A 13,695-nucleotide genomic window follows, 5' to 3' on the forward strand; every position below is an offset into this window, starting at 1 on the left:
AAGCTGGTGCTCAGTGGGTGTGGTCTCCCCCCCCAGCGGTAGCAAGCTGGTGCTCAGTGGGTGTGGTCTCCCCCCCCACGGTAGCAAGCTGGTGCTCAGTGGAGGTTCCTGACCGTTGAGTGAGCAACCCCCCCAGTGCCCTTTATCTGCACAAGGACGTGCTGGGCAGGGCAGGCGTGCACATGTGGTGTGAGAAGCCAGTGGGGGCAGGCTGGTCTTGCTCGGGTTCAAGGGTTTCTGGGGGCCACCGCAGCATCGCATACACCGACCCAACTCAGTACAGGGAGTGAGGGGCAGGTGTAAGCAGCAGTTGGCTCCAGGGGGCACTCTCTAAATGTGCACGGAGCTGATCTGAAGGGTGCGCACTTGAGCTGAGTTATCCTGGTCCTGGCTCGGCCCAGGTTCCCTTGTGTGGCTTGTCGGACCTCAACTCCAGAGCTCCATCCTCTGCCCGCGGCTGATTAGGGAACCAGAAACACCCCAAAGGCGCTGGGTTTAGGTTTGCTTTTGGAGAAAGTAAGGGGGAAAGGGAAATTTTTGAGAAAACCCTGATTTGGTCTACTCACTATAGACTCTTATATAAAGGACAGACACTGAAAAATGCACCTCCTTACCAGGCAGTAAAAACCACAGTCATAGACTCTAGTATTTTGCCAAGGTTTGCCACCGCCGCCTTCTGATTCTCCTCCTCCTCCTCCTCCTTCCCCTCCTCCTTAAAAGATGTATGTATTTGAGAGAGAGAGAGCACAACGGGGGAGGGGCAGAGGGATAATCTCAAGCAGACTCCCCTCTGAGCACAGAGCCTGACGGGGACCCATTCCCGGGACCCCAAGATCATGACCCACACAGAAATCAGGAGGATGCTCAGCCAGCTGAGCCACACAGGAGCCCCTAAAATGCCTTCTTTAAAACAAACCATCTGCTGGGCGCCTGGGTGGCTCAGTTGGTTAAGCGACTGCCTTCGGCTCAGGTCATGATCTCAGGGTCCTGGGATCGAGCTCCGCATCGGGCTCCCTGCTCGGCGGGAAGCCTGCTTCTCCCTCTGACCCTCTCCCTGCTTGTGTTCCCTCTCTCGCTGTCTCTCTCTCTGTCAAATAAATAAATAAAATCTTTAAAAAAATAAATAAAAAAAATAATAAAACAAACCATCTGCGTTGTAATGGCCTCTATCCAGTGCTTGGGTGAGGAAGGTGGAAAAAGAGCTCTTCTTGTGAGCAGGTGGTACCATACTATCCCGTGGTCTTTGGGGGTTGGCCTGAGGCGCTCTGGCGTGTCTTTTGAGGTACCTCAAAACAGAAAAATAGCCCAACAGCGGAGTGTGGCCAACACAACCAGAAAAGGGAGGTATTAACCTGGCCCTCAGACTATCTCCCAATTTTGCTTCTACCTCGTGGGGAAGTAGGATCTCCCAAAGGCAGATCTCGGGGGGCAGCCGCCTGAGAGCATTTGGGGCACAGGTGTGTTCTGGTCACCTTGGCCCTGTGGCTGGTGGCGGGTTTTTCGGAGGGGTGCTGCTGATGGTCCTGACCGAAGGCCAGCCAGCTGGCTCAGTACCCCACTCCCGGGGGGCGTGTGTGCTCTCCCAGGGCCCTGACTCTTTCCTCCCTTTTCTCTGATTGCTTCCTTGGTTTCCGTGGGGATGCTTGGCTCGGGGTTTGGCAGCCTTGGTCTCACGAGATGGGGAGAGTCCCACTCATTTGTTGAAATGTTTCTTCCAGTTGACTTACCATCCTTTGTGACACACTTTGAATGGGACATGGCGAAATACCCCGCGAAGCAGCCGCTGGTGAGCGTGGTGGACACGCTAGCAAAGGTGAGGAGGGCCTTCTCTCAGGGGACAGATAAACTTCAGTGACCAGGGCGATCTGACCACCTGAGGGAGATCTACATGGCCTTGGGGCCCTGGCGGTGGTGCCAAGAGGGACCTTCTGGGAGGCCACAGTCGGGGCTAGGTGGGGTCCTAGCTCTGCTGAGTGACCCTGGGTGGAGGCCCCCTCCCATCTGCTTCCTGCCAGCCCTGACCAGGCCCGGTGCTTTTTTGAGGTGTGGCCTTCCATTTCCTGGGCAAGGCCAGAGACCTTGGGGTTTCAAGGCGGGCACCTGCTCTCCCTCCATACCCCTTCTGGCCCTGTTGCCTGCCCGGCGACGGCATCCACAGACACTCCCCTGACATGCCTGGCCCAGACCCTGGTGCCCCTTCTGTGGGTTCCCTCCAGCTCGCTACTTTTTGAAAGGTGCTGAGGGAGCAGCTCAACTCCATCCTGACCTACTAACAAGAGCCTCATACCCCCCAACCACATCCCAGAGTGATTGTCTACTTGACAAGAACTATCTGCTTCTGTGGAGAGTCTAGCTTCGGAGCCCTAACTCCTGGGAGGCGTTTCTGGAAGGCATCACCAGGGGTCCTGCCCCTGCTTTGAGGAGCCTGTGACAATAGTGAGGCCAGTAAGGGGCACCTTGCGGCATGGTCGGTTGAGCCTCCGACTCTTGGTTTTGGCTCAGGTCATGATCTCGGGTTGTGGAATTGAGCCCCACATCAGGCTCTGCGCTCAGTGGGGAGTCTGCTTGGGACTCTCTTTCTCTCCGCATCCCCCTCTAAAAATAAATGAATAAATTAAAAAAAAAAAAAAACAGGCCAGTAAGCACTGCACCCCACAATTCTACCATCTTGGTAAGCGATGGCCTCCAGCTTTCACTTCGTAAATAAAAGCACTGTGGCTCAAGTCTCTGGGGATGTTGTGGGGGTCTCGTGGCCTTGTTGACTCCTGTGTGTCTCACTGAGGGTGAGCTCTGATGGATGGTGACTGCCTGTCCCCCTCCCTCTGCCATACACTGAGCCCCTCATGGGCCATGTCTCCTCCTGGCCCAGGTGGCTGGGAGAGAGAGTCTCAGCCAGGCCAGGAACAAAGCCTTCCTGTTGTCTCCTCAGACCACAGAGCCACCCAGGTGTGTCTGGGCGGGTCAGGTGCAGGAGATGGGCCACTGGGACCCATCCGAGTGCAGCCCTGTGCGCTCCCCACAGCAGGCTGGTGCCTGGCCCGTGTCTCTGGGAACTCGGGTGGGGCCAGAAGGCTCTGGAATCTGGGTGCGGCTTCTCGGGCACCGCTTATGCCACAGAGGTCCTAGCCCCTCCTGGGACAATTGGGCAGTGATTCTGGAAAGCCCTCTGAGGAGGGGCTGCCCGGCGCTCCTGTGCCAGGCATGGCTTCCGGGAGGTTCTGTGGGCCTCTACCACCAACCTAGAGGTGCACCCTGCGTTACTGAGGCCAGGCTGAGCCAGGCAGGCGGTCAGGCCATGCTCTGAGTCCACTCGGGACTGTGCTCACTGGCGGGGCTGTCCCAGGGATGCCGGCTAGCGATGAGGACCCCGGGACACGTCGGGGGGTCAACCGAGAGGGGAGCAGAGCAGTTGGAGAGGACAGCACTTGGCTTCTCTCTAGTCCAGGCACCCAGAGAGTGACTTCGGCAGGAAAGCAGGGAGGGGGAGGAGGGCACTGGTGTTGATAGCACTCCCCGTGTGCCCAGAACCACGCAGGGCTCTCCTTCCACGTCACCCCTGTGAGGGAGGACCCCCTTCCTCTGACCTCAGATGAGGAAGCTGGCTGAGAGGTTAAGTGGCTTGCTCCGGGACCTGGGTTGGGAATGCAGGTCTTGGTTGGGCTGTGTGTGTGTTTGAGAAAGAGAGAGAGAGAGAGAGAGACAAGGCTTCCCAAGGAAGCCCGGGGCCAGCTCCACTGCAGGGAACCAGCTCTTTGAGGCTCTGAGTATTGGCCCCCGGAGGTTGTCCTGCACCAGGACCCCGTGTGTGATGCCCACAGCCGTGCTTCAGGTCTGTTCCTCCAATGGGAGGTCCTTCACGGGGAGAGCCTTGGGGACACAAAAGTCGCTGTGTTGCTGGGCATCGAGTAGCACTTGCTGGATGTCCAAGCAGGTCTCCCAGCCTGGGAGGAGCCTTGTGCTGACGTGGTCAGGGCCAGGCCCCAGCCCCCAGACCCTCCCGACCGCTGGGAACTGAGCCCACCCCCGGCCCTTAAAGAAGAGGCTCAAGGGTGGGGAGGGCTTCGCCCCCTCCCAACCCTGCATTGTGGCAGCATGACCTGTCACCGGGTCAGGGACCCAGCCCACCGCGGAGTCAGTCTCCACAGGCCTGGTCATGCTGCAGGTTCGAAAAAGCCCCCAGACCTCATGGGTGTGACACAGCGCAGGGTTTATTCTTCAGCACGCACACATGCATCCGAGGGTGGGGGTTCCATGCCGGCCCCCTCGGGGCACTGGCGGCTGGTGTCTCCACCACTGGAAACATCTCTGGGTTCTGCAGGTGGGTCCGGGAGGCTCTCGGGGCTTCTGCCAGCCAGCCCCACACCTCGGAGCCCGGCTGAACGCACGTCCTCAGCACTGCCTGTGCCGGCCACCCTCCCGGGGTCACGACACAGGGGCGGGTGGGGGGGGACCCGGCCCCCTGGAGGAGCTCTGGCGGGGGCAGGTGGGCCTCGCCTTGCTGAACAGCCTGCTCTGCAGATTCTGGGAGCTCTCCGTAATTCCGTGGGCTTGAGCTCAGAGAGGGCCAGACCTGACGCCAGCTCACAGGCAGGCTGAGTGCGAACTGGTTCCAGAGCCCTGGTTCCTCTCGCCATCCACTGGTTTCCAAACGCCCCTCCGCAGGTTTTCACTGGCTTGTGGTGAAACCAGAAAAGGAGGGAAGATGTAGGATTTTTTTGTTTGATTTTTTTCCTTTAAAAAATAATTGTGTGTGTATGTGTGTGTGTATAATATTAATTTTAAAAATCAAGACAGAGGATTGTACCTGAGTCGGTTTCTTGGTTAAGATCGCGTACTGTTGTTATGTAAGATGGGTATATGGGGTCTCTGTGTCCTATTTTTAAAAATATTTTATTTTTTCATTTTTTTAAGTAATCTCTACACCAAACGTGGGGCTTGAACCCACGACCCCAAGATCAAGAGCCGCATGCCCCACAGACCGAGCCAGTGGGGTGTCCCCCTGTGTCCTCTTTCTATAATTTCCCATGAATCTGTCATTGTTTCAAAGGAAAAGATTTTAAAAAATTGTAAAAAAAAAATATATAAATCTTATTTTAAAAATCAGACATATCCAAGATAGGAGGATAAAAATGTGAAAGGCTTCCCGTGACAAGACCCCTCCCTTTCCTCCCCCGCTAAAGCTGACCGACGTGTTAACTGTTGAAAGTGGATGCTCTCGTCTCTATACGAACGAAATCTGTGTATTTCAGGTCAGGATCGTCCGGTCCCTCAGGCCGCCTCCTTGTTGTCGCGTGCTGATGCTGGGATATCCGCGTCGGCAGTGTTTGTTGGCGTGGAGCGGGGGTCCCACAGGGGCGACTGCACGCCACCAGGGAGCTGGCCCAGGACGTGGGGCTCTGGGTTGGGAGGAGGGGTGCGGCCCCTCAGGAGCTGCGGGGGTCGGCCCTGCGCCCTGCTGCGTGCGGGAGTCTCCCACGATCATCTGGAAGGCCGCGCCGAGTCCCGTACCGTGGGGTGCCCCCCTTTGTTGAACCGGTTCTGGACTGATGGGCTCCACGGCCCAAGTGTGAGCCCTGGGGGGCAGGGGCTGTGTTTTGAGGGCTTCCGGCGAGGTAGGCCGTGGTGGGCATTTGCCTTTCTCTGTTTCGAGCCCTTGGGGAGGACATTACCCCCCTGGCCACGCAGATGGGGCCACTGAGGCCAGGCAGCCAGAGAGCTAGGCCGTGGGCCCGGGCTTGTCCTGTTTCCCCTCTTTCCACGACATGTCCGCCTGGGCCCGCTGCAGGTGGGGGTCTGGGACGCCCTCCCTGAAACTCGAGAACGGGGGATGTCCTTCGTGCCAGGCCCATGACCTGCGTCCAAGCCGAAAGGAACCTTCCTACCTACCTACCCCTTCCTGTGGGAAGGGGCTGTGGGGCCCAGCTGAGCCTGGGACCGGGCATTGGCAGGGTCGTGCCACAGTGGTCCCCCCTCAAGCCAGGATGGGGTCAGCTGGGCTGGCCTGGCAGTGCGAGAAGGGCTCGCGATCAGAAGATTCACCTCACTGAGTGATCCTAGAACAGCCATGCCTGTCTCAGGCCGCGGTATCTGCAAAGTGGGGCTGTGAAGCTCTCCCCTGCTCCCTGCAGGCTACTGTAGGGCCACCCACTGGCATGTGCGAAAGCCGTGGGAAGAAAACGGAGCATTCCTGACCGGTGGGCAGCACTGATGATTCCTTATTCCGAAGTGTGCTTTCAACAGTTTAGGGCCATTTTGAAAAGTTTGGCCACCTCTTTTGCTTTTCCAAATAGCAACTGGCACAGATCGAGACTGACCTGAAATCCCGAACAGCCACCTACAACACTCTGAAGACAAACCTGGAGAACCTGGAGAAGAAATCCAGGTGAGTATCTGAGTTTCTGCACTGCCGGGGCGGGGCGGGGGCCGGAGTGTGCCTTTCAGATCACTGGGTGAACCTGGTCTGTGCCTGGGTTGAGAGAGAGCCAGAGAGCCAGCCAGCCAACCAGGCAGATGCCGAGGCACTCCTGCCTCTTGGGAGCTGCGTGCTGGGAGGGGAGGCCTTGGTGCATATGACCGGGTGGCAAGGCCCAAGCAGGGGTGATGGCACCTCCCTGCCTGGACCCAGAGAGGAATACCATGCTGCCCCTCGCCCCCTTCCCTCCCTCTCCCAACAGCCCCAGGTTACTGAGAACAGCTGGGGTGGGTCCCAAGACCTTTCCCCCGGGGAGCTTTACAGAGGACCCTCTCTGCATAGGCAGAGGGGGACCTGACTGGTAGAGCCTGGCCCTTTGTGAGGGCCCCCCAGGGGAAGTGGGTGCCACAGCCCAAAGCAGAGCAACCGCAGGGACTCTGGTGCCTTCTTCATTCAACTAAAGGACCTCCACGTGAGAGACGGAGCAGACCGCATGGCCCACCAGCCACCAGTCACCAAGATGGTGGGAGGTGTCTGGAGGAAAGCAGAAACCTAGTGTTATGATGGCAGCAGCTCTCTTGTGAGGTAGTGAGTGCCTCTTTGTGGGAGGCATGTCAGGAAAGGCCAGTTGAGCTCCCGCCAGGGAGTCTGGAAGGTGCTCCTGAGTAGGACTGAGTTGGCATGGAGGATCCTCCCAGTCTCCCCAGATTCTGGCTCTGATTCTGTTGGCAGTTGTCTGAAGATCCTCCAAAGAAGGGCAGTGCCAGGGGACTTCAGAATCAGCTGTCCCTCTGAGTAGCTCACCTTCCCTCCCCTTTTCCGCCTCTCCCTTGGGATGGTCCCTGGGCCAGCCGGCTTCTTGTGAAAGAAGCTTATAGTACGTAGACTTTAAAACCAAAAAGGGAAAGATGCACTTCAACTAGAAATAGTCATTATTGGTGGCGTGACTTGGCATCAGAACTAAATGGGCATCACCTGAGTTTCGCCGCATCCTTGGCCCTACGAAGGAAGGAGATGGGCGAAGGGCGGGGTGCCGGTGGAAGAGAGTGCCCTAAACGGTGACCTTGGCTTAGATCCGTGGTGGCATTGACCATTTACCTGCTGGGCCATCTACTTGTCGCATCACCGACTTGTGGACTCCTTGAGAATCATTTGGGGCTTGAGCAGACATCTGGTCCGGCCTCGTCGGTCAGCTGATGAAGAAGCTCAGCGGCTGATTGACCACAGTGCTGATCTATTGATCACTCCCCTGAGTGAAGGGGGATGGGGTGAAGCTGTTCCTGCCTCCTTCGTTCGTTATTCTTCTTCCGATAAACGTGTATTAAGCACCTACTACACTCTCAGGCTTTATGCCAGGCCCTAAAGGTAACAAAGCAGAGGACAGTGTAATTTCTGCACTCGGGGAGCTCACAGTGACTCACTCAACAAGTATCTACGGAGAATCTGCTTTGTGCTAGGAGTGCAGGCATAAACCAGACAGAGCAGACCCGACGGCGGAACGGTAACGAGGTAGGGGGCATAGGCCTTGTGCCTTTGGAAAGGGTCCTAAGGGACTTAGCAGTGAAGGCACAGGTGGGAGAGGTGAGGCTGGAGGTGGCATGTTACCTGAGGCCTTGGCCTTGGCCGAGTGCTTGAGAGCCGTTCGCCAGAGCTAATACATCAGCTGATAACCGTGGCCAGGGCGCCCAGGCTACAGATGGTCTCCGAGCTGTCCCTTGGCCCTTTTGCTGCTGCAATAGCCTTGAACCATGTGCTAAAAATACCATGACCTGTCTGGAGCCCGGGTTCCACTGGGCATGAAGCAAGCGATTGCAGGTGAATGTCCCCTGGCGGCTGGACCTGGGAGGTGTGAAAAGTGAAACGGAGCTCTCTCTGGGCCCGTCTCCGCCCAGGACAGCCCAAGTGTTGACACTTGAGTAACTCAAGCTGCCTGCCACCCACAGTCCCCTCCCAGCAGTCCCAGGGGCAACGCAGGTGATGGCGGTGTTGGATTCCGGTGCCCCTCGGGGGACTGGTGAGGGGGCCTCCGGCCCTGCTAGCCGCAGCAGCTCCAGCCACCCAGAACTAGGGGGTCGGGGGCACACTCAGCCCAGGGATCTGCCACTCTGGGGGGACATACGAGCCTTCGTGTTTCCTGCCTGTCCTCCTGACCCAGGACCTGTGTGTTGTGTCTGTGCGGGGGTCCATGCATCCCAAACGCCCAGGCCCACGAGGCCTCCCTCTGCCTTTCTGCTGATCCCGCCCCCTTTGTCCCACATGGATTCAGGGGAAACCTCTTCACTCGGACATTGAGCAATATCGTGAGCAAAGAAGACTTCGTGTTGGGTTCCGAGTATCTAATCACACTTCTGGTCATCGTCCCCAAGTAAGTGGCCCAGGAAAGGGGGCGGCGGGGGGCCTCAGCCTGTGTTGGTGATCATGGAAGGAAAGTGGCCCGGCCCAGCAGAGAGAAAGGGGGGCCCTCCATGGCCTGGACCCCGGGGGCAGGAACAGGAGCAGGGTGACAGTGTCTGTGGGGTAAAGCAGTGACAGAAGCTGCCATTTCTTGAGCAGCTGCTGTGTGCCACCAGCCTTAGGAGCTCATTTCACTCACAGCAAACCGGGGGTGGCTGTTAATCCCTTGTCCAGAGGCCAGAGAAGTCAGTTGGCTTCTCCAAGGCCACACAGGGTCAGGACTAGAAAGCTGCAACACACATCTCTGGCTGAACCCTTCACATGGGCCCGCTGTGGCGTCCGGGGCCCTTGTGGGGAGACTGGGTCCAGCACTGGGCTGGGGAGGCGGTGCCCCGTGCCCATGGCAGGGCCTTGGGGTGTTTGGGGCTCTCTGGCCCAGTCCTGCTCATCTCAGTCCCTTGGGAAAAGGGACTGAGCGTCCTAAACACTCGGAACACCCCCAGCCATTCTTCAGAAATCACTGAATGATTCTGTATTCTTGCAGACCAAGCTACACAAAATGGCAAAAAACCTACGAATCCCTCTCGGACATGGTGGTCCCTCGGTCGACTAAGTAAGACCCCAGCTTGGCACCCAGGCACCAAACATGCTCTGAGGACGCAGGGACCCTCAGCCCTCCCCACTTGGCGCTCACCAGAGTCCCTCAGCCTGGAGTTCCTTTGCAGCCACACCCCCAGCCACGTGCCAGACTCCCTCTATCTTTTCGAACGCCGCTTTGCTTCCCCCTCTTCCAGGAAGCCCTCTCTGGCTGCAGGCCTGCAGGGATCCCCCTCACCACGCTCTGCTCTGCTTTCTCAGCTCAGGTCGATGTTTTCCCATCTGAGGGTCAAGCAGGGGCCTGACTCTGATCTCTGATGGCCACAGAGCATGAGCAGCTGGGGGGCAGCTGGGGGGCAGGGGGGTAGCGGAGTCAGTCTCAGCGGCTGGCCTACTGGGGTCAGAGCAGGAGTGGCCGGGGAGGGCTGGGAAAGTGGCAGGAGAAGGGATACAGGAATACAGTCAGACCGTGAAGACCATGCACATGGGCACACCAGCACATGGGGACACCAGCACGTCGGGGCTGCACGCCGCGGCAGGGGTGGGTCCACGGTTTGGTGCGGAGCAGGAAAAGCCAGTGGCTGAGAAGTACACCCGGCGTGAAGCCATTTATCTGAGGTCGAGAAACGGACCGAACTAAACCCCACGTGATCTGGACACGTGCAGGCGCACAGGAGAGTCGAGGGGCTGTTTGGGGGATCAGGGCAGGGAGCGACACGCAGCCAGGGACGGGCACGGGGCTTCTATGGTGTGCGAATGGTTTTAGGTCTTAAGTGGGGCGGCCAATGCATAGTATTCGTTATTCCCTGTACCTTCTCGTACGTCTGGAATAGTTTGTAATTTAAAAAGATTGGGCGGTGAGACTGGGCCAGCTTTGCCAGTCGTCTGCTTCCCAGCACACAGCGCGTAGGGTGAGGGCGGGCCTGCCCACGCCCCTCTCGGCTTCGAGGCCCACCTCCTGCCGGGGAGGCTCTTCCAGGGTCACAGCTCACAGGAGATGGCAATCAGGAGCTACACTGAGGGGTGCAGGGAACTGGACAGCCAGAGCCTGGGGTCACGAGGGGAGGCCAGAGGAAGAAGCCAGGGGCGTCTGCAGGGAGAGGAGGAAGGCAGACAGATGGGCAGGTGGGCAGGTCCTCCAAACCCGACAGCCTGGCACAGGCCACCAGTGCTCTGCCACACTGGCTTTCTGTGGCCACGTGCTGGGGGACCCCTCCACAGAGGCCACCTCAGTTGATCGGGGCGGGGCGGGGGGGCTCTGAGTGACAGGAAAGGGGACCTGGCCAGCATGCCCATGAGACCTGCCCGGGCTTGGCGAAGGGCTTCCCTTAGGTCTTCTGGCCAAAAGGGCTGACTCAAAGACGCTGGCCACTGGCTCCGGTGGGCCCTGTGTTGGGACAGCGCCCCCTGAGGCCCTGTGCGGCTTCGGGAGTAGCTCGATCGCTCAGGCATCTCTCAAACTGGAGCCAAACTGGGGGTCTCTGCACCTTGAGGGCCTGCGTGTAGATCACCCAGAGGCCCCCGAGGCCTCAGCCTGGAGGGGAGATGGAAGGAGCAATAGCAGGTGGTAGAGACCACCCGGCCCGGAGTCAGGAAGTCATAAGGGGCGTCCGGTTCCCTGCCCTCGGTGCTGGTGGGGGGGCAACGCCCACAGGCCACTGGGCTGATGGGGACGGAGCTGCCCCTGTGCGGGGACCCACCTCCCCAGGGAGACGGAACAGGTCTCTCCGGCCCAGCTCCGACCTCGGGTGTGCTGAGGCTCCCGGTGAACAGATGCTTCTCTCCACCAGACTGATTGCCGAGGACAACGAGGGCGGCCTCTTCACGGTGACCCTGTTTCGAAAAGTGATCGAGGATTTCAAAACCAAAGCCAGAGAGAACAAGTAAGGGCTGGCCTTGGTAGACTCCTCCGGGTTTGGGCTGTCTCAGCTGGAGGGGTCTCTGCTCCGTCTGGAAGCTTCCTGGTGAAAGCCTCTCATTTGCTTGTTTTAAGGTTCACTGTCCGTGAATTTTACTATGATGAGAAAGAAATTAAAAGGGAAAGGGAAGAGATGAGCAGGTTGCTGTCTGATAAGAAGCAACAGTATGTGAGTACACTACACAGGCGGGCGGGCTTCATGCAAGAGCACCCCCCTCCCTTGGGGGCCATGTGGCCCGGGAACCTGTGTTCCCCTGGAGCTGCCAGAGCGGGGCTGGGGAAGGGAGGGGGCACCCAGGTGCGCCTTCCCTAGGAGAGCTCCCGAGTCCTGGCAGTGCCCCTCCAGGAGGGGACTCCAAGCCCCACTGTGCAGCTGAGAAACTGAGGCTCTGGGAGGTCAGGGAGCATTTCCCCCAGGACGAGGAGACTGGGGCAGGGCAGGTAGGGATCCAGGCGGGGGTCCCTGTGCCGAGCGTGGGCAGCCCTGTCCCCTCAGTCACCTTGCTGGCCTCAGCAGTGTGGTTCCCCAGGCGTGATGGGACAGCTTCTGTCGTCAGCACCTATATTTATTCCCCCTACGCTTTTAGCAAAGAGTGGGGGCTTATCCTTGAGATTTCTGACAACAGCCGCTCGGAAACCTTCCGCGTGCATGGGCAGCTGAGCTCACGAGGGAGCAAACCAGGCTTTGAGTTTGGGCATGTGAACAGGGTAGCCTTGGGAGAGTCACTCTGCTCTGTGGGATGGGCCCCTTCCTGCTACGGAGAAGCCTAAGCCAGGTGGCTCCAGGGGCCCCTCTGCCCCCCATCCCCACTGGGGAGGGTTCTCAGAAACTTCCAGTTCGGCCTCTAGTGTAGAGAGGAAGGGAAGAATGAATACAGTGTACTTCAGGCCTTTTGGAGGAAAGCCGGTGTGTGAACATAAAGCTGTAAGTCTGTGCTTAGGTGAAGAGCAAGAAGTACCTCCCGTGTGGCCAAGTGTTGGCCCCGAGTCTTCTCTGACGCCGGGCTGGCGGAATGGGCATGTCCGGCTCGACCTCTCTGGTCAGTGGCCTTTCCACAGGGACTCCAGACAAGCCTCGCCCCCTCAGAAGTGAGCAGCAGCATGGGGTTCCACAAAACGGGGTTCTCAAAGCCCCACTGGACGGGCCTGTCCCCTCTGAGGACGAGACAGGAGCTCATCATGTAATAGTGCCTGTGGGGGGGTTTAGCCCCACCCCCAAGCATACGTGTGTGTGTGTGTGGGGGGGGGGGGGTGTGTACGTGAGTGTTGCATGCCAAGTGAACACACCCGTTTCTGATCCTCAGTCTGCCGGGCTTTGGGTTGAGGGCTCTTCCTGAGACAAAGAGCAGAGGCGGCGCTGGGCCCCGAGGCCTCAGACCCCGCACACCCAGGCAGGGAAGGGGTTCACCAACAAGAGCCACAAAACCCAAAGGGTTTTTCTCCTTGGCCTTAGCTCGCCCCAAACCCTCATCACCCAGGAGCGCTCAGTGGTCTCTCTAGCCTCGTCCCTGCTGGCTTCGGTCCTGGCCCCGGGCCCCCTACCCAGTGTCTCTGGGTGGGGGGCTAGACAGTGGCAGCTTTGACAAATGTCCGGGCGGGAGGCCCTGCCCGCAGGACGGGTTGTCAGGTTGTGCCTTTGGCACTGGCCTCCGCGCTGGTACAGACCCCCTGAGGATCCAGGTGACACAAGAGCTCGACACCTGCTGCCTGGGGCTCAGGTTGCCACTTCCTTACAAGGTGTAGGCTTCTGCACCCCCACGCTGCCCCGGGAGCCCTTCCAGGGTCTCTGTGGAGGGGACGTGGAGCTCCAGAGGAGACACACGAACGCGGAACCATTTAGCTCCTGTGAGGCTCGGGCTGTGTGCCACTGAGCGGGGTCAGCCACCGAGCGGGGGTCAGCCGGGGGCAGCCATACCCTGGCTTCCGAGACACCTCTTTCCCCTTTAGCTTGTGGGGCGGTGGGCATGGCCAGCATCCCGCGCCGTCTTTGGTCCTCGTCACCCCGAGGGGACAGGCTAGGTCCTGGGGTGTCGGCTCCCTTGGACAGCACAGGGTGGGATTTTCCTGTGCTTTCTCCCCGTCTGCAGAGGCGGCGGATAAAGGATGGTAGGTCCTACCAGCGTGCCTGGCTCATTCTCTGTACGGAGCTTCCATGGGTGCCGCGGGGCCCCCGTGGCTGGACGGGGTGGAGATGCGCCCCGCGGGCACAGCCGTTTCCGGTCCCTGTCCTGTCCGCCCGTGGAGGGGAGGTGCGGGCCGAGGCCAGGCAGGGGGACGGAAGCGGGAGCTGACCCCGCTGTCAGCGGCCGGCTCTGTCGCTGCAGGAGGGGACCCGGACACCTGAGCGCCCCCCATCCATCTCCAGTGCAGGCCG

The 13,695-nt window shown here is 59.2% G+C and overlaps 1 protein-coding gene across 5 annotated transcripts in view; it reads left to right on the top strand.

Moving 5' to 3' along the window:
- Positions 1 to 13,695, top strand: part of ATP6V1C2 (ATPase H+ transporting V1 subunit C2) — a 53,450-nt gene that overhangs the window by 32,880 nt on the left and 6,875 nt on the right. For all 5 annotated transcript variants that reach the window (XM_021697762.1, XM_021697763.1, XM_021697764.1 and 2 more), the window contains 6 exons: positions 1,719 to 1,813; positions 6,291 to 6,382; positions 8,679 to 8,777; positions 9,351 to 9,419; positions 11,194 to 11,286; positions 11,397 to 11,490. In XM_021697762.1, the coding sequence (XP_021553437.1) occupies positions 1,719 to 1,813; positions 6,291 to 6,382; positions 8,679 to 8,777; positions 9,351 to 9,419; positions 11,194 to 11,286; positions 11,397 to 11,490 (542 nt within the window). The remainder of the gene's footprint in view (positions 1 to 1,718; positions 1,814 to 6,290; positions 6,383 to 8,678; positions 8,778 to 9,350; positions 9,420 to 11,193; positions 11,287 to 11,396; positions 11,491 to 13,695) is intronic.

This window comes from Neomonachus schauinslandi, chromosome 10 (genome assembly GCF_002201575.2).
Source record: "Neomonachus schauinslandi chromosome 10, ASM220157v2, whole genome shotgun sequence".
Lineage (NCBI taxonomy): Eukaryota > Metazoa > Chordata > Mammalia > Carnivora > Phocidae > Neomonachus > Neomonachus schauinslandi.